We start from the raw sequence: 22,281 nt of genomic DNA on the forward strand, positions 1-22,281 counted from the left end.
TGTACTAAAAATATGTTGTAGTTAGTTTTGAAAACAGTTTCAAGGTGCTTTTGAGCGGCAGACTTTCCTTGATAGGCCGACTATTATGATTGATATCCTCGACTCTAGTGAAAAGTATGAATAAAAAAAACGTCTACGATATTATCTTACGATATAAGTGTCTCTATTTTGCCAATTTTTTTACTAATTTGATCTGACTCTATATATACGTAGATTCCAGCTAGTTAAAAGAACTCAAAACTATCAAATATTTTTATTTTTCTAAATGTACAAATACTATCATCTGAATAAATAATTGGAACAGACTTATTATATAATTAAATAACATCGGAAATTTTAGTGCAGAACATAAAATGAGTCATGTCTGATAGCTGTGATACCATCGGTCAAAGACCCAGTATGTCGTTGTATTTTATTTAATAATGTATATTTATTTACCTTTCATTTATATTTATTCATTGTTGTTCTACTTCTATTGTAACGTTTCGACACATCATATTTTCCATACGTCAAATAAACTATCACAAATCTTCAATCAAAAATCCAATATTATAATTGTAGCTGATATTACCTTTTCCATTGAAGTCATATTTACAGTTATTTAATACTCATTTTACTAATATTAACGCACTCGTAACTCATCTAATGTAGCTGAAGATATCAAAAAACAATACCTAATCACACAACATCTGGTCGAGCTGTCTTTAATGTTGGATAAAATGACCAAAAAATGACTAAAACAAAGTGTAACGGGATATGCACCACCATTATCGTCACTCGTCTTTGCCACAATAGTTATGGATACTTTGGTCAGCTACCGAACCAATGGTAATACCAATGGTAATCGAAAAATATGGTAAATGGCTCATGTCGCATCCTAATAATAGAGGTATTTGACCACGAAAGCTGAAGTTACACTTACAACTAAAATTACCAATATGCTAAAACAAGTGACTAAAATTGTTTTCACGAGGAACATTTACAGCGGTGTTGGTTGCTATGAAAATATTTGGATTACACAAGATCGTGTCGTAAATTGGGTCAGGCTAACAACCTATTATTGTTTTCCGAACACCTGCCACGTAATTATTCCTCGTAATGTAACGTTACGAATGTCACTGTAACGTCTGAAGTGAGTCAGATTTACAGGCGTAAGAAGTAAAATTTGGGTTACTTGATTACGAGATTAACAAGAAGAGTAATGTGTTTAATGGTTGTATACCTACTACTTTTTAAAATTTTTGAAGTATTATAACTTCTTTAGAATCGTTGTAATTTGAAAGTCGAACAAATAAAGAAACAAACACATAAATGTACAGAAGAGAATTAGATAGAATATATTTCATGGTATTTTATATTCTCGGTGAAGAACTCTCGTAGGCTACTTTTCAGAAGTTTCATTTCTGCATTACACACACTTACTTTTTTTAATGTTTAAAGATATTTTATACTGACGCTGCTGAAACAGTCGGATTAAGAGCAACAATCGAATGTTTAGCGCACAGGTCTATGATGAAAAAAAATTTCGAGGAAATTTATATGAAACTTGTATTATTGACCTCCTTATTGCAAATATAATATTTTTTAATGTATCAAGTCACAACTTTTTTTTTATTGGCATGTATTGAAATCATTTTCTGTACATAGCTTACCTATGTTAAATAATTTTATAACGGTAAATTAGCAATTTTATACATTTTATAACAGGAATACAAAATTTTATATAGCAAAAAAATTACAGTGGAAATTGGGAGTTTAAGTAAAAAATGTCTTTGATGCGACTTTGACAGATCTCCATAAAGTATTGCTTTTACCACTTCACATCAAACTTGGCTTAATGTCACAGTTTGTTTAGAAATAATATCATTTTCAAGTGCCTTTGTTCACTTTTCCCTATGGTAAAAAAGTCAAGTCATCCAATAAAAAAACAAATTAAATCATTTTATTTTGGCAACTAATAACTGTAAAATAAACCTGACATTTCAAAACCACATTAAATTGATCTGTCAATAAAATATACTAAAATCAAAGTGTCAGCGGTTCCGCTTGCCATCGAAGCCCACAAACCAAATAGATTTGAAAGCAGACATAACATTATCTATAATGCAAATCCACACCTACATATCTGTGGTCATTTTTCGCTTTGTAAAGATGACGCTTTCTACGGCCCCAATGTTTACGAGAATGGACTTCCAATGTACAAATAACTCGCTATGGTAATTCCTAACTTAGAGGACAAACGTCTGAACTTGTTTCAAAGACGTTTCTATGTGCTGGTTAACTGATATACGGTGTACTAAAATGACAGTTATTACTTAATCAAATGTACCTTAAAAGCTTGAAATTTGTAATCAGGTCATTGTTCAAACAGAAAAACATCTCACTCTCAACGGGAGGATGAGTAGGATTATCTCCTCGTCGGGATCCTGGAAACACACATAATACACAAGCACAAATGCCCAGACCAAACATCTGTATGGCCAATAAAAAAAATTATTGCCATGTGCGGGGATCGAACCTACGATCGCTAGCGCAACAACCAGCGATGTGACCGCTGCGCCAACGCATCGTCAATGTATTTTTTATGTATTGGCCAATAAATTAATTTAATAATGTATAACATGGTCCTACTTGGGACATAGCGCTTCGTTTTATCCCGAGAAAATGCAAGATTCCTACATCATCCTAGACAAAAGTGAACGAAGTTGTGCGCAAAAGCTAGCTCACTATATTCTAGGTAATGTGTCGGTAAACATATTACGTTACTGTTATGATAACTACAGAAACAAGTCTGGTGTAACACAATGCGCATAGTGTATGTGATCAGGACTGCCATATTTTATATTTGTATATATTTTTGAGGTCGAGCATAACAGGACATATAAGTACCTCATCCTTACAAAAGATGATAGCTAAATAACACTACTCTCAACCAGTGTTGTGTTCTTGTAGTGCAGTGGTTCTTAACCTTTTAGTGATGAGAGACCATTTGTTAAAATTTATGTTTAACCACGGACCACTACTTTTTAACCGACTTTAAAAAATGAGGAGGTTACTCGATTCGAATTAAAATAAAATAAAAAATATATTTTTTTAATGTATGTTCGGGGATAACTTCGTCGTTTATGAACCGATTTTGATAATTCTTTTTTTGTTGGAAAGGAGATAGATATCCATGGTGGTACGGTATCCGTGGTGGTAGTAGGATTCCAGAGAAATCGAGGGAAACTCGAAAATCCGCATAACTTTTTAATGGGTGTACCGATTTTGATGATTTTTAATTTAATCGAAAGCCGATGTTTATCATGTGGTCACATTTAAATTTCATCGAGATCTGATGACAAGTTTTTGAGTAATCTTTGATAATGCGTATTTAATATGTACGATTTTTATTTTTGTGTTACCCACAATTAGGAATCCTAAACATTTTTGAATATCATATCAAAAATTGACCGCTCCAGCGGGATTCGAACCCGCGTCTTCGACATACCGTGTCGACGCTCTAGCCAATTAAGCTATGGAACGATATACCCGCTAGAGCGAAACTTTTTGATATGATGATTTTTACTTTCGGTTTAAGCGAACCGTGGCGCCGTCTATAGTGAGTTCTTTACAGAGACTCGTAACTATTCAAAGTTTCATATTACAATGAAAATCTTTGACAGGAGACGACACCATGCTATTTTTAATATGTACGATTTTTATTTTTGTGTTACCCACAATTAGGAATTCTAAACATTTTTGAATATCATATCAAAAATTGACCGCTCCAGCGGGATTCGAACCCGCGTCTTCGACATACCGTGTCGACGCTCTAGCCAATTAAGCTATGGAACGATATACCCGCTAGAGCGAAACTTTTTGATATGATGATTTTTACTTTCGGTTTAAGCGAACCGTGGCGCCGTCTATAGTGAGTTCTTTACAGAGACTCGTAACTATTCAAAGTTTTATATTACAATGAAAATCTTTGACAGGAGACGACACCATGCTATTTTTAATATGTACGATTTTTATTTTTGTGTTACCCACAATTAGGAATTCTAAACATTTTTGAATATCATATCAAAAATTGACCGCTCCAGCGGGATTCGAACCCGCGTCTTCGACATACCGTGTCGACGCTCTAGCCAATTAAGCTATGGAACGATATACCCGCTAGAGCGAAACTTTTTGATATGATGATTTTTACTTTCGGTTTAAGCGAACCGTGGCGCTTAAACCGAAAGTAAAAATCATCATATCAAAAAGTTTCGCTCTAGCGGGTATATCGTTCCATAGCTTAATTGGCTAGAGCGTCGACACGGTATGTCGAAGACGCGGGTTCGAATCCCGCTGGAGCGGTCAATTTTTGATATGATATTCAAAAATGTTTAGAATTCCTAATTGTGGGTAACACAAAAATAAAAATCGTACATATTAAAAATAGCATGGTGTCGTCTCCTGTCAAAGATTTTCATTGTAATATGAAACTTTGAATAGTTACGAGTCTCTGTAAAGAACTCACTATAGACGGCGCCACGGTTCGCTTAAACCGAAAGTAAAAATCATCATATCAAAAAGTTTCGCTCTAGCGGGTATATCGTTCCATAGCTTAATTGGCTAGAGCGTCGACACGGTATGTCGAAGACGCGGGTTCGAATCCCGCTGGAGCGGTCAATTTTTGATATGATATTCAAAAATGCGTATTTACTTGACTATTCTTTCGTCTACCTTCGTTGTATTACTTGTCGATATAATTGAAGACGGTTTTTTTCGTTTGCCTGCAAACACAATTATTTTGAAGTAAAATCTAGAGTATTTAGTTAAAACCTAGTGAGGCTCATTCACTCTACACCTCACTTTCGCGGACTACTTTGGGTGTCTCCACCTGCCACCAGTGGTCCGCGGACCTCTGGTTAAGAACCACTGCTGTAGTGATTAAGGTGGCCAGAGCTCTTGGGGAGGTTTGGGGCCGGGGGTCGGCGAGGCGATTGCGATGCTTCTGTTGTTGCAGGCGTCCATAGGCTATCACGCAGAACGTATGCTTGATTAAAATTTAAAAAAAAATTACAATAGTAAGCACTAGGCATTTATTTACATAAGCATTATATAATATCTAAGCAGTAAGACGTTAATGTGAACGAAAATGAAAGTGGTAATTAAATAATTGTATTTTAATGTATTTTATAAATCAGTGTATGTGGACGTCTTAATTATTGCATAAACAAATACGTAACCAGCAATGTGACGATTTTGCACTATTTTAGATTATGGATATAAATTCTAGTGCACCTACTTTAAGTGCATTAGACTAAAACTTATAACCTACTCATATCAACAATACCTATTATAACGATATTTATTTTTAGCGTCTCCATACAATCAGATTTTTATTCATTTCTAAAGCTTACATTTTAATGTGTTTTAAAGTTCTAATACTGGATGGTCAATAACTAGTACATATCAACTTTATAATAAAAAAAGAATATATCAATTGAAAATTTAACAGATGTTTTTTTTGGCGCGAATGTTTTTTGTCACAAAAAGTATGGATATTTTTTGTTAAAAAACATGTTTAAAATGATAAAAACGTTTAATCACAACGACACATTGCCAATGTTTGTATTTCTTTGTATTATTTATAGATATGAATGATACATGGTAAGATGAGATCATAATAGTATTATAATATGAAAAATATAGGTATAACCTGTATGATTGTATCGTATTTAAAAACATGCCACAGATAGTATATTATTTTTTATTTCAATACAAATATTAATTTAGTTTACTTATAAATATTTTATTTTAATAAAGGTGGACGTAAAGCCATTCAGCCTTATCTACCAATAAACCTTATGACGTAAAAAATAAGAAAACAGCGTTGAGGTGGGTTTATACAATTATTAAACAAAAAAATAAATAAACAGAAGTAATAACAAAAATTGTTTTGAAACATAGTACACATTTACTTACACGCACAAATTTACATACAAATATATCATATACATACGTACAAACATACATCAAAGAAAATAACAAACATCCACACAAGAATAAACATATAATATACATATGTATTTCATGATATGATTGCAATCAAAATAAGCCTGAATTTTTAATTGCAAATTGAAAAGAAAGTACAGAAGGGCTTTGAACTAAGTTTACTTCGGTACAACTTTTTAACCGAATTTTAAAAGAAAGAAGCATTGTTGATGGTTACTGGTAATTCATTCCACAGTCTAATGGCATTGACTGTGAAAGAATTAGGCACAAAACTAAATTTTTGAGAAGGTTGGAAAAAAAGGTCTCTAGAATGATTTGTTGAAAATTAAAATTAACAACAATTGAAGTTGAGATCGGTAAGACGAAATATGGTCGGATTTCATCATTTTCGTAGTTGTTCATGTCGTAGTTATGTAGTATTTAGTAGTAGGGTTTTAACACTTTTGTATAAAAAATAAAAAAAGTGTGTGGTTACCTACTTATACTCGTATACGCACGTAAGAAGTTATACTTCATTAGCTTGCTAACTTCACGTTGCAAACTTCTTCTTCGTGAACTAACTAACTTCAGGGTGTCGATTTTTTTTTTTCGTGACGGTGTTCGCGCGCATCGTAAAAATTTAATCTCATAATTATTCCTAACACGCCAAAATAAGTATAACTTCAAAAAATAAATAAATAGCCAGAAACCTTAAAATTGTTATAAATCGAATTTAGTATTTAAAAAATGTCACCAGCCCAGTGTGGTGACTATGGGCAACACACATGAGTTCGCGCCATTTTTGACGCAAACTTGTGGAGGCCTATGTCGAGCAGTGGACTGCAATAGGCTGAAATGATGATGATGATGATGATGATTTAAAAAACTATATGACCAAATTGTTAAATGTTCTCGATTTAACAATCTGGTCAAATTTAGTTGGCTACATAATGAAATTCGGCCATTTCACGAAATTTTGAAGCATTTTATGATGTGGCCAATTTTATGATATGGCCACGATATATATACATCACAGTTTACTTATTATAAAACCTGACATCCACTTCTAAATTTTTCTTTTTTTGATTAACGGTGTTAGTATGTACCACATTCGATTTTATAATTACCAATTCCGTTTCGATTGTCAGATGACAGCAACAAAAAAGTTGTACAGTAACTCTCAACAAAAGCAAATTTTTTCTAGGCCTTCACTTTTTGATAGCTATTATTACCGTTCAACTTAAGCTATCTACAGTATAAAAAGAAGTGGAATTTGCGAATAGAAATAAATAGTAGTTTAATATATTCTTTCAGTATTCTTTTACATTAGTTGACTTTAGCTATATGAATAAAAAAAGTTATGATACATAATAAAAAAAAAAACAACTAAAAATTTATGAATAGAAAATAAAATGTAAGAAATAAAACAAATAAGCCATTTCCAATATTTATTAAATTTGAACAAAACCCTTCTGAGATAAACTATCAATAAATGTATCTTTTCTAAAAAAATCAAGATAGATTTATGTAAAAAGAAAATAAATCCAAATTTTATTCAATTTATTAGAATTTAATTTTTTTTAAGAAAACTTTAAGTGATTTTTAAAAATTATAAATCTATGTACATTGATGATTTATCTAATAATCATTAGGTTTCTTAGCCGAAGTTTCTGTACAGTCATGTACCGGGCTGCTTGCCAATTCAGGTCAATATCCTACTCCATATGTATGCTCCACTTACTATTTATGTATTTTATTTCAGTGAAGCCTCTTAATGTGTCCATTATAAAAATAAAATTGCAACAAAAACATAATTCTAATATTATAAGTATGTGATTTTATGAGAGTAGACGTGTCGATTATAAATAGAAATATGAAATAAAAATTGCTCGGATAGCACACTGTCTCCAAACAGTCCACTGTTGCTAACACCAATGTTATTTATAAAATGGGCACACTTCCCCAGATCCGCTCATCACCTAACATAACTATATACTTATTCATTTAACAATTTTATTCATGTAATGATTGCATACTTTGGTTTTTTAGGTTTCTATTTTAAATTACGTTTGATCCAAATTTAACTCCACCTAATCAACCTATTAATAGGTACGAAGAATACCCTGGAACAGACGTAGTTAGCTTACCGCAATGATAACGTAAACTCAAGGCGGTCAGCTGAGTAGGTAAACAAGGATTGGTACTTGAAAAAATTTATATCCTACAAGTTTAGCAACAGGTGCAATTATGATACAATGAAAACACAAACCAACATGCCGCTAAGCCACGGAGTCTGATCGAACCAACGCAATTCCCTTTTTAAAACCAACTTTCACAGCACTGGCGCCTAGATTTTGAGCACAAAATATCTCGATGGAGACCACATAATTTTCATATATATAAAGCCATAAATACCTTCTCCTTTGCACGTCCAGCGTGTTTTTGCACTGATTTCGCGATTAACGCACCTTTACTCTCAGCCATTTTAATCACTATTTCATTACCGACTGTCTTTATTTTCGAAACACTATTAAATCGCAACTGTGCGGTTGCAATTTGCTGTCACACGTCAAAATCCAAGTGCCGTAAAATTGTACTAGCGTGAGTACGTGACGTGAGCTTTTGCTCTAGCGGTCGAAGACGGATTGACTTGAGTCTTGGCGTGAAGTATAAAGTTCGAAATACCAATAACAGGTGGCGCTCTAAAATTTTAATTTCTAAATTATTTAAGAATATTTTACTTTAATTTTTAAAGAAATAATTCATATTAAATTGCTTATTATCAATGTCAAATTAAATGTCAACTTCAAATTGTTTTTAAATTATATTTTGTTACTTATCGGTGGTAAGAATTACTTTAACTACTAAAATTAACCTGCCATCATTTTCAGTGTAAAACTGTTAATGGTTCCAACTTCCAACCAGATTAAAAAATAATCTATGAAAAATAAGATTTTATTAACATATAATAATAATCGAATAATAAAATAATCGATTTTTATTTGAAAATTTTCAGATTTTTTTCAGGCCGTCTATTCCGTATTATATATTTATTTTTGACGTGACAACGTCTTATAAATTGGTTTGCCGGGTGACACTTCAAGAAACTGCGTTACGCTCCGCTCACGTTATGCGCTCACAATGAGAGCGAGTGAGAGGCACGCGTCCCTTCCACTCGTGCATGGTTAGCCCGCCTAAGAGCGAGAGAGACAGACATAAAAAGTGAAAGGCACTGTTATTTAATTATTTAATTTGTAATTGTAGTAAACGCTGTTTCATTGTACGCAAATGTATTGCAAGTTATTGTATGTATATTTGTATATAATTACGTATGTATGTGTAAAGGTAAAAATAAAATTTTGTTAATATGAAATTCAGTGCGAGATTCTTTGTATAAATTAATGTTTTAAATATAATTCTTTGTATAAATAAATGTTTTAAATTGTTACTATTATTTCATCCTTCTTCCTACTATACGAATGAATATTCACATTAAAATTATTTTACCACTCAAAGTCGTTGTCACGTAAAACTTTCGCCCGTATACTGACTTTACAGGCAACTAATTTTTAATTATTATTTTTATATTTAACAACCACTGTGGTGTATTGGTACGTGTAGTCGCCTAAAACATCCATGGTTTGCGGGTTTGATTCCCGCTCGGGATGGATTTTTGTATATGTACAAATGTTTCTTTCCAGTTTGGATGTCCGTCTTTGTGGACTGTCTCCTCTGTGCCTCGGACAGCACGTGAAGCCGTAGGTCCCGGTCATTTAATAAATACCTGATAGCGATCGTTACTCATAGTAGGCAACATATCCACTAATTCGCAGTGTAACAGCGTGGTGGATTAAGCGCAAATTATTCTCCAACATGTACAGGCTAAATTGTCACTGTCCATATTATTTCTATGAAATAATCGATTAATATTTCGGATTACCTTTTACCTATTAATATGAAAATCGATTAATGAATAATCGATTCTCATATTTCTATAATCGATTGTTACAATCGATATTTATAAAATAATAATCGATTATTCTAAACATTGATTATTACTATACATCCCTACGCCAAGGTCAGACGCAGCTTGACAGCTCCGCTCAGCTCCGCTAAATTATTGCGTCGTAGTTGAAATTTGAAAGTCCTTCTCTTTCATTCTGTGTGTTTATTGACATAATAACGCGAATTGCGAACTTGCGAAGTTACCTACATCAGTAAGCTCGTAAGCTCAAAGTTGCGATACAGCACTGCGGTATTTATTAATCGATAAACAGACCTTGAACAAGACTTTTGTTTGAACAAGATGGTATGTATATTGTGTTTTTTTTTTTATTTATGTACACTGAATGATGAATCGACACAGTTACACTTCAAACATAGATAATTCTTTATAAATATGTCAATAACGTTTTTTAAACTACGGCATTTATGGCGTTGTAGGCCATATGGTCGCGGGCTCGCGGATGACACAAACTCGATGACGTAATAAAATCGGGAGTTTCAAAATAAAAATCGCAGTAATTCCCGTAGAATAAAATGTTTTGATACATATATAAACATATATATACATTACAAATAATCTCATAAAACCCCATAAAACATGGACAAATGCAGACCAAATTCTTATACCGAGTTATGAGACTTGAGAATTTCGTCTGCATTTGTCCATGTTTTATGAGGTTTGATAAATTTTTTCCATAGGATAGTTAGTGACGGTGAAAGTTTAAAAAAAACTTATATGATAATAACGAATGTAAATGGTAAAGTTGAACGCAATATAACCTTAGAAAATGGTTTTCGCTTACAAAATAGGCAGAAGAAAATCGCGCGAACAGAGCTTCTGCTGAAACGTCGTTTAGCGACCAAGAAGCGAGTGACAGGCAAGAACAATTCAAGATCGAAAGAAATATCCAGTATGGTCAGGCAATGCAGCGGCAACTAGCGAACCAACAGCAACAGAAACAGTTTGAACGTGAAGATAGAATTTTCGCGAATAAAATGATTGATGAAGAAATAAGAACTATTGCTGACGAGGATCAGAGGTAAGTGCCCTGTTGGCCTGATAGACTATTTTAGAAGATTTAGGGCTTGTTTCAGTGGTTGTGGATAAGTTAAGCCTGCAAATAAGCTACAAATAGACTTAAGTTGTAACACAACTTTTAATAATCTATAATATAAAAATGAGTCGCTGAATGTGTTGCTAAGCGCAAAACTCGAGAACGGTTGGACCAATTTCGCTAATTCTTTTTTTAAAATATTCCTTGAAGTACGAGGATGGTTCTTAGGGAGAGAAAAATTCTAAAAAAAAAATAATAAAATTAAAGAATCGACTGTTTGGCGATACGAAGTTCGCCGGGTCAGCTAGTTTAACATAAAAATATCTCGTAAATGTATCTGTTGTACTGTCAAATTACAGTATCCATGAGCGTTGCAACTCCCCTAGAAGTATCTGTACAAATGTACCTCTAATATGTAAGAATTTGTTTTATTAATGGTTGGCTAAGCTTTAGACTAGAAAAAACTGAATTATAGGGTATTTGGGGGTGGAGGGCGAAGGGTGTAGGGTAAGCTATACAAGGTAACACTGCCACACTTCGAAACCCCATGGTTATGGAGATATCCATGATTAAAGTTTTGAGATTAAAGAAAGAATTTAAGCTATTATAATACCTTTGAGCATCTGCCTTCACCTTAGCTCCGGCGCTGTGGGCAGTGCAATCCATGCACCGTTTCACAACTTTATAAGTTATTTTCGAACAGGAGTACGTAAAAACGATCTCGACTCCAAACAATACAACTTACAGTAACCATGCTTAGTTCCGTAGCTTTCACATGTTATATATTCACATTTCGCACTTGGTATTAAACATTTCAGATGTTAAGTTATTGTTTTCACACGGTTTTTTAACAAACGAGACAACTGATGTTTAATGACTGAGATATAGATGCTTTAAAAAAAATGGCGCGCCACTTATCGTTTCGCTCTAAAGCAATGTAGGCATAAATTCATTGTTTTTGTTAAAATAACTGTAAAGGCAAAGGTCTAAGACCTTACAGCCTTTTATGTTATGTTTTTTAATTAAATATATTTTATTTTTATTTATTTACTGTTATAAAATTACGCCGATAAACAGTGTAATTTTTAAATTAAATAGGTTAGGGTTTTTTAGATTAACATGATTACTTCTATTACGAAAATTATTCGAAAACGGGATATTTACCATGTTTATCATTTTTCGCTTTGCAGAGCTCGATATTTCGACATTGACTTCGAATGTCTTGATCACGAGACTGAAATTTGCGGGTAGATGTTGACGGCTTTAGCTGTGTCCATACCGGACTACCTCCTTTCTAACACGTTTGCTGCGTAAACACTGGTACTATTGTTATTTTCACCCCTACCATTTTCACCTGTTTTTCAAACTAGCGAAAATAATAAACATGGTAAATATCCCGTTTTGGAATAATTTTCGTAATAGGTTAGGGTTTTTTTTTTTTGGTAACAAAACGATGTCTATAAACGGTGTAATTTTTAAATTAGATAGGTTAGGGTTATTTTTTTTAGTAACAAAACTATGTCTATAAAACGGTGTAATTTTTAAATTAGATAGGTTAGGGTTATTTTTTTTTAGTAACAAAACGATGTCTATAAACGGTGTAATTTTTAAATTAAATAGGTTGGGTTTTTTTTTTGTAACGGAATTATGCCTATAAACGACACTTTCTGAAGTCAGATAGATTATGGTAATTTTTTTTATTCATGTCATGTTTTTCACTTAGTTACGGAACCACGATCCCACGAATATGCTGACGTACCAAACAGATGGAAAGTTCCCAGGCGACCACCGCATGAGTTTCCCATATTGGCCGAGTTCTCCGTATTAGCCTTTCAATGCCCCATTGTTCTAATTTTTAACTTTAATTATTGTATAATTATTTCGATCACTTTTTATTCCCACTTCGAATAAAGTAGTCGTTAGTCTTAAGAATAATTGTATTAATCTAGTATTAATAAATAATTATAAATTATTCGGTTTTTTTTCGACCTCCTAACTGCTGCAAACGTAATTGGCGCAGTCGGTAGGATTCTCGCGGGCCGGTTCGCGATCGGATTTAATTAATTACTCGATAATTATCATCACGTCGCGCGCCGCCCGGGTGACTATCAAGCACCGTTCGAGAATCCAGAATCTACGGACCTGTGGCAGCCGGGAGTGGAATCCAACAATCGATTCAATTGAGAAGAGACCAGATAATGCAGTTTATGTGAGTACATAAGAATTGTTCTCGTGTTGCTCCTTTCTAGACCTAAGCATATCCATAAGCTACCAAAATTTTCCATCCTAAAACATCTAGGATCCGAGAGCCTCAATCTAGGCAGGCCCGTCGGTTAGGTATAGATATAATAAGAAATATTAATTCGGAAGAAATTAATAATTCAAATTTAGATTGTAGTCGTTATAATTTAGTTAATATGTCTCACGATCCGGAAATCATATTTAAGGCCCTCCGCCTTGTCCCGGAGTTCGACGGGAATCCAAATATTTTAACTCGATTTATCCAAATTTGTGACCATTTAGCGATCCAATATCTTAGCGATTCACCAGGTAGTGAATTTTCTAACATATGCCTCCTAAACGGAATCTTAAATAAAATAACAGGCACAGCGGCAAGCAAAATTAATTCGAACGGAATACCCGACAGTTGGCTAGGTATTAAAACACTTTTAATTAATAACTTTTCCGACCAAAGGGATGAAACCGCCCTATACAATGATCTCTCCTTAGCCACACAGGGCAATAGAAGCCCTCAAGAATTTTATGATCATTGTCAAAATTTGTTTAGCACGCTAATGACTTACGTTACACTGCATGAGACACTATCCACCACTATCGAAGCAAAGCGCGATTTGTATAAAAAAGTAACTATGCAGGCTTATGTTCGTGGTCTTAAAGAACCATTAGGGTCCCGCATTCGTTGTATGCGACCACCAACAATAGAAAAAGCTCTTGAGTATGTACAGGAAGAACTTAACACTATGTACATGCACAGCCGCTTCGAGATTTCAAAACCCAACAAAACCACAACCGCTATACCCAACGCTACTCACCACACATTCACATCACGCACATTTCCACCTAGACCTAACACACAGCCTTTTAAATTTAACAATGAACACCAACACCCTAGACAACCCACACACACACAAAGAATGTTCGGTGCACCACCTCCGAACTACAACCCTAACAGTCACATGTTTAGGTTACCGCCTCGAAATAGTTTTACTCAGAGGCCTAATCAGGGCAATGAATTTCCTAGACCTATGAGCGGCGTGAGTCACTTCGTGCCTCGCCCACTGCCACCGACACAACATACACTCACAGGACACAATTGGCAAAAATACGGTAACCCTCCCCCAAGAAATTATTTTAAATCACGAGAAGTAAACTTTAATAACTGCGAAGACGATTACGACTCATACGATTATTATACAGACTTTGAACCTCATTATAACAGTGACGAATACGCGGAATACCCCTATGACTATGAGACTTATTCCCAAAATTATAACGATAATCCCACTACAGCACGAATAAAAGCCAATAACGAGACTACACCTGACGACAGTGAACAGGATTTTCAGAAAATCTCCCAATCCGACACCTTAAAATAGAAATAAATTTACATACACAACGTCACCTTCCATATATTCAAATATTATCGCCACCATTAAAATTATTAATTGATACGGGAGCCAACCAATCCTTTTTAAGCCCAGCAGTTGTAGAGAAATATTTATATGATTTTCCTTTAAATTATGATCCATTCGAAGTATGTAATGTTCATGCCAAAACTAGGAATAATTATTCAATAACCATACCGAACTTTAATGAATTTAATGACCCGAACGATATAACATTATATATATATAAATTTCATGACTTTTTCGATGGACTCATAGGAACTGACTTATTAGACAAATGGGAAGCAGTAATAGATTATAAAAATAAAACCTTAATTACCAAAACTGCTTCAAACCCCATATACGTACATGATTCCCGTAATCAAAATTTATACGAAGACATAATCCCAGCACGTCAATCAAAATTATTAAAAATTCCTATTAATATGCACGATGGTGAAGCATATATAAAAGAACAGAAAATTTCAAATTGCATAATTAGTGAATGTCTTACGTCAGTCAAGAATAGTAGAGGTATTGTAGAAGTTAAAAACCCCAGTAGGACCGATGTAATATTCTCAATGGACCAAGCCGTCTCTGCTGAAATTAACAATATCAATTTCACTTGCAATAAACAATCACAACGTGTAAAAGATGTTCTAATGCGACTTCGTACAGGGCATCTTAACGTTGAGGAACGTAAAAACTTAGAATTATTATGTACCAAGTACGCAGACGTATTTTATCTAGAAGGCGAGCCACTTACTTTTACAAATAAAATAAAGCACTCAATTAAAACCACCGACGAAGTCCCCGTTCACACGAAAAGCTATAGATACCCATATGTTCATAGACAGGAAGTACAGGAACAAATAGGTAAAATGCTCGATCAAGGAATAATAAGGCCCTCTAATTCAGCTTGGAGCTCACCTATTTGGGTTGTACCAAAAAAGGTTGATGCATCCGGTAAAAGAAAATGGCGAATAGTAGTCGATTTTCGCAAATTAAATGAAAAAACAATAGACGACAAATATCCGATCCCCAACATTAATGACGTATTAGATAAATTAGGAAAATGCCAATATTTCACAACGTTAGATTTAGCTAGCGGGTTTTATCAGGTACAGACAGATCCTCAGGATATACATAAAACAGCATTTAACGTAGAACATGGACATTACGAATTTCTTCGTATGCCCATGGGTTTAAAAAATTCACCGGCGACCTTTCAGCGTGTAATGGATGACGTGCTGAAAGGCCTACAAAACTCTATTTGTCTAGTCTATATGGACGATATTATTGTCTACAGTACATCCCTACAAGAGCACATAGTAAATTTAAAAACAGTTTTTCAGAGACTCCGTGAATCCAATTTTAAAATCCAAATGGATAAGTCAGAATTTTTAAAACATGAAACAGCTTTTCTAGGTCATATTATAAGCGCGGACGGAGTTAAACCTAACCCTGAAAAAATAGCTGCAATAGAAAAATACCCCATACCGAAAACACCAAAAGAAATAAAACAATTCCTAGGCCTAGTTGGATATTATCGTAAATTTATTCCGGACTTTGCAAAACTAACTAAACCGCTTACACAATGTCTAAAAAAAGGTAGGAAAATTATTTTAAATGACGAATATATATCAAGCTTTGAAAAATGTAAAACTGTTTTAACGAACGACCCAATACTTCAGTATCCTGATTTTAATAAAGAATTTAACCTAACGACCGATGCATCTAACGTGGCCATAGGCGCTATTTTATCACAAGGCCCTATAGGAACCGATAGACCGATTTGTTATGCTTCTAGGACTCTTAATGACAGTGAACAAAATTACAGTACCATAGAAAAGGAGTTATTAGCCATAGTCTGGGCTACAAAATACTTCAGGCCTTACTTATTTGGTAGGAAATTTAAGATAGTCACGGACCATAAGCCATTGCAGTGGATGATGAATTTAAAGGAACCGAACTCACGGCTTACAAGATGGCGTTTACGATTAAGTGAATATGACTATACAGTAATATACAAAAAAGGTAAGTGTAATACTAACGCGGACGCTCTCTCTAGAATAGAAATACATGCAGAAGAAACAAAATCATTAATAGAAGAAATCGATGAATTAAATTCACTATTAGGCAATCCATCGTATACCTTACGCAGAGCATCGAATTCTTCTACTATATCTATTCCTGAAAAATCAAACTCTTCAACAATAACCGCATCTCATCAATCTAACTCTTCTACATTAACGGCACACAGTAGTCACGAAAACCCTATTTTAGAAATACCGATTACTGATGAACCTCTTAATAAATTTCATAGACAAATAATTTTTACTATAGTTGACGGTATAAAAAGAAAACCTGCAGTATCAAAACCTTTCGAAAAACACACTCGAATTAACATCCAGTTAAGTAAAACTAATTTGGAGGAAGATTTAATTAACGCCGTAAAGGAATACATTGGTTCTGAAATTAAGACAGCTATTTTAGTTAATCCTATTTCATATATGTATACTGTAATTCCAATTTTACAAAGTAAGTTTAAATCATCTTCGATGAATTTAGTCTTAGTAAAAACTGAAATAGAGAACGTTAAAGAATACCCCAGACAGCAGGAAATTATTCGTCATTATCATGAGGGGAAGACAAATCACCGCGGAATCAATGAAACCTATTTATCGTTATCGCGAATTTACTTTTGGCCTAAAATGAAGGATCTAATAACTAAATTTATCACAGAATGTACTATATGCGGACAAGCTAAGTACGATCGAAATCCGGTCAGACCTCAATTTAACCTTGTACCTCCAGCGACGAAACCGTTTGAAGTTGTTCACATAGACGTACTGACAATACAGAGTATCAAATACGTGACCTTCATAGACGTTTTTACCAAATACGGACAAGCTTATTACTTACGTGACGGAACATCTGTTAGTGTATTACAAGCTCTTTTACAATATTGTACCCACCACGGCGTCCCTATGACTATTATTACTGACAACGGAACAGAATTTGCTAACCAATTATTTAACGAATTTACTAGACTTCACAAAATTAACCACCACAAAACCTTAGCTCATTCTCCTAATGGCAACGGAAATATTGAAAAATTTCATTTGACTCTCCTTGAACATCTACGACTTTTAAAATTGCAACATAAAGACGAACCCATTGTAAATCTTATGCCCTATGCTTTAATAGCCTACAATAGTTCTATACATAGTTTCACAAGATGTAGACCCTTTGATTTATTAAACGGACATTTTGACCCAAGAGACTGTCTTAATATTGACCTTACTCAACAAACGTTACAACAATACTTACAGACACATAAAGAACAGATGAAAAAAGTATATGACATCGTTAACCAATCATCCCTTAGTAACCGAACGACCCTTATCGAAAATAGAAATAGGACACGCGAACTTGAGATAGAATATGCACCCGATCAGCAGGTCTTTGTAAGGAACCCATTAGCTGACAGACAAAAAACAGCCCCAAGATATACACAAGACACCGTCCTTGCCGATTTACCTATACATATTTACACTAAAAAGAAACGTGGCCCTATAGCAAAGTCGCGATTAAAGCGAATCCCTAAAGCAGCGAATTTGTTACAGAATCCCGGTGCTCATGATACTACCCCTGGTACATCTTCAGGAAATCAAATTCGAGAGTCTTGATGATGGACCCGGAATACTTCCCTACAAACTTGGACCGATGAAAATAACGACACATTACCACACATTCTTACAATACATAAAACTCGACGACATAGAAGATAAAACACACAGTCTACAAAATCATTTACACAATTATCAAAATCAATTACCTAGCGACATATATTCGGTATATGAAATTCAAATAAATTACTTGCTAAACAAATTAGACGAAATATTATATCAAATTAAATCGTTACAACCAACCAGATCTAAAAGAGGGGTCATTGACGGACTCGGAACAGTTATAAAAAGTATTACAGGAAACTTGGATTATAAAGATGCTTTAAGATATAATGAAGCTATAAAATTATTAGAAAGTAATCAGGAAAAAATTACGAATGAAATTAATAATCAGTTAAGCATAAGCAAAGAATGGATTACTAAATATAATAGCGTTTTGACTCAACTAGTAGAAAATCAAAGTAAAATTAATAGCACCTTAATGTTAATACTTTCTAATATGAATGATTCGACTTTAATTAAATATGCCAAATTCGCCCAGCTTTTAGTAATACTAAGTGAAAACATAGACGATTTAAGGAATGAATTACTTAGGATAGAAAATAGTTTAGCTTTTACACATGCATCAAGCATGCACCATTCTATGATTAGTATAGATGTTTTAAGTTCAATGATAGATAAGCTTAAGAATATATACGGAAAAGAGAGTATTTTAAATTTAGAATTAAGAGATTATTATAATATAATTCAACCAGCTTCTTATTATGCTGATAAGCAAATAGTTTTCATATTCCGATTTCCTATTATATCTAAAGATAATTTTTCATTATATAGATTAGCAGTAGTACCTAATAGAAAATCACAAGCTCTCATCCCATCCTCTCCTTTCATTGCAACTAACGAGAATTCATTCGTGTACATAGAGGCCGAATGCCAGAAACATAGCAGCTGGTATCTCTGCGAAATGGAACTCAATCATCAAATTCGTACAAATTCAGATTGCATCCACGAGCTAATTATTAAACAGGTTTTAAAGGAATCCTGCCATTTAACTACAGTCAATCTTCTACGAGAATCAATGGAGAAACTGGACGATATGCACTACCTTATATCGTTCCCCCAGCATCAAAAGATACAAATATCATGCGGTAAACAGGAATTTACTTCATTAAAAGGAAGCTACCTCATAACTATTCCCCTAGGATGCAAAATCATATCCGAAGAATTTACATTAATTAACGACAACAACGAAATAAGAGGACAACCCTTAAAATTGATGAAGATATCCGATGAAGTTGCTCACCTAGATACAACTATTAATATATCATCTATAAATATCCAAGGACTCCATAGACTCAAGGATAAAATCATGATACAATCACCGCTACACATTGAACACCAAAAAGATACTACAATATATCATACAACCATTCCAATATACGCAATATTATTCAGTGCAGGTGCACTTATCATTTTATTAAACTATAGAAAGTATAAGAAAACCACTACAAAGAAGGAAGAAACCTCAGAAAATGGAGATAACCCAGAGAATCTTAAGGACACAAGTATTCCGGCAACTTTTTCGCTCAACATTCTCAAATAGTTGCCTCTCTAGGGGTGGAGGAGTTACGGAACCACGATCCCACGAATATGCTGACGTACCAAACAGATGGAAAGTTCCCAGGCGACCACCGCATGAGTTTCCCATATTGGCCGAGTTCTCCGTATTAGCCTTTCAATGCCCCATTGTTCTAATTTTTAACTTTAATTATTGTATAATTATTTCGATCACTTTTTATTCCCACTTCGAATAAAGTAGTCGTTAGTCTTAAGAATAATTGTATTAATCTAGTATTAATAAATAATTATAAATTATTCGGTTTTTTTTCGACCTCCTAACTGCTTCAAACGTAATTACTTCGTTATATTTTATTTATTTATTTATTGTCATATGAAATGAACTAAAATATTGAGTTTTTTTTCGTATATAACAGTAAATAAATAAAAATAAAATATATTTAAGTAAGAAACATAATATGAAACAAGGCTGTATGGTCTTAGACATTTTCCTTTACAGTTACTTAAACAAAAACAATGAATTTATGCTTACATTGTTTTGGAGCGAAACGATAAGTGGCCTGTCATTTTTTATTAAAATATCTATTTCTTAGTTGTATTTCAGTGTATCGTTTGTTAAAAAACCGTGTGAAAACGTTAAATTAATGTGTGAAATGTTAAAATCATGTGCGAAATGTGAAAACCACGGAACGGAGCATGAGTAACGTAAGTTGTATCGTTTGTTGATCTTGGAATCGAGATCGTTTTTATTTTGAAAATAACTAATGAAACGTGAAAATAACGTGTGAAATGTGAAAATAGCGTGTGAAATATGAAAAATCCGCGTGTGAAATGTGAAAATAACGTGTGAAAGCTGCGAAATTCTTTTTCTAACCTCAAAACTTTAACCATGGATATCTCCATAACCATGAGGTTTCGAAGTGTGACAGTGGTACCAGGGGTAGCGTTCTCCCCCCCTTCCCCCCACGGTCCCGAAATTCGGTTTTTCCCAATCTAAAGCTTTACCCAATTGTTTGTTGATTTCTTTGATTTTTTAATAAAAGGTAAAGTAATGATTTATTGGATGAAACATTGTCTATAAATACAATATTGTTTTCTACGATTACATAATTTGCATCATTCAATCAATAATTTTAACAAAAGGCAATTTGTTTTTATGCTTGATTGGCTTAAAATAATGCTTGCATCATATATAAGTTTCAAAGTAATATGTTATTGTTACAAGATGTTACAATAACACATAAATATAACTGACAACTGATAAAAATGTAAACAAGTTGTTTTTCTTCACTGTAAAAAGTATAAAATGTACATTCTTCCATATTCAAATCAAAAATCGGTTCCAATTTTTGCCTTAAAATATTATAAACCTAATTTTAAAAAAGTTGAGGTTCTCAATTTGATTGTTTGTTTTTTGTGTGATTTTGATGATTTTTTTTTTTCAAAAGCTAATGGTTGTCATATGGGCATTTAACAATGATTAAGGTTTGATGAGTGCTTTTTGTGTTATCCCTTGATCACGATCACAATAACAATCACAATTCACCATGTAACATCCCACTGCTGGGCATAGACCTCTTTACCCAAGTAGGAGAAGGATGTCAGCTTAATCCACCACGCTGTTCCACTGGGTTGGCGCATACGTTCCCCACAATGAGCAATGAATGAACAATCGTTATCAGGTCTATAGGATAAAAAACCAGACTGACAGCTTAACATGCTCTTCGAGGCACTATGTGGACAAGGACAGACATCTTAAGCGGAAAGTAATATTTGTAAATACAAATATCTGTCCCGATTGGGAATCGAACACGTGTCTGTGACACGGCATGCACCACCACACCGGAGTGGTTGTTATCCCTAATAATTGAACATTTATCGACCACTTACGTCATATTACTTGCCAATATAGATGAAATCAGTTAACCGACTTCAAAAAAAACTTTACTGAGTGGACAGATTACGATTTTAATCGTAAGGTAGTCATGTAATCCCATTTAAATTTAATCTTTTATAGTAGGTACTTTTCGAGTTGTATCTGATAATGCGTATTTACTTGACTTTTCGTCGACCTATGTAATATTATTATACCTCCATAAGTTTTTACTGTGTGTACCTATTTTGATGATTCTTGTTTAATCAAAAGCTGAAGCTTATCTTCTAGTTCTATTTTTAGTTTGATCGAGATATAATTACTACGTTTTGAGTAATCCTTGATAACACGTATTTACTTGACTATTCTTTCGTCTACCTACGTTGTATTACTGTCTTGTCGACCGTGTGTATATATATATGTATATATATATATATATATATATATATATATATATATATATATATATATATTATAAGTGTTCG

The 22,281-nt window shown here is 33.7% G+C and overlaps 2 protein-coding genes across 3 annotated transcripts in view; one reads left to right on the plus strand and one right to left on the minus strand.

Moving 5' to 3' along the window:
- Positions 1–8,612, minus strand: part of LOC123655437 (amphiphysin) — a 60,728-nt gene extending 52,116 nt beyond the window's left edge. For both annotated transcript variants that reach the window (XM_045591249.1, XM_045591248.1), the window contains exon 1: positions 8,383–8,612. In XM_045591249.1, the coding sequence (XP_045447205.1) occupies positions 8,383–8,451 (69 nt within the window). In that variant the 5' untranslated portion in view covers positions 8,452–8,612. The remainder of the gene's footprint in view (positions 1–8,382) is intronic.
- A 1,415-nt stretch (positions 8,613–10,027) lies between these two features.
- The window catches only part of LOC123655436 (trichohyalin-like), a 37,044-nt gene continuing 24,790 nt past the window's right edge, over positions 10,028–22,281 (plus strand). Inside the window, exons 1-2 of the mRNA XM_045591247.1 lie at positions 10,028–10,276; positions 10,783–11,012. Coding sequence (XP_045447203.1) covers positions 10,274–10,276; positions 10,783–11,012 — 233 coding nt within the window. The 5' untranslated portion in view covers positions 10,028–10,273. The remainder of the gene's footprint in view (positions 10,277–10,782; positions 11,013–22,281) is intronic.

The sequence above is a fragment of the Melitaea cinxia genome, chromosome 7, assembly GCF_905220565.1.
Source record: "Melitaea cinxia chromosome 7, ilMelCinx1.1, whole genome shotgun sequence".
NCBI classification, from domain to species: Eukaryota; Metazoa; Arthropoda; class Insecta; order Lepidoptera; family Nymphalidae; genus Melitaea; species Melitaea cinxia.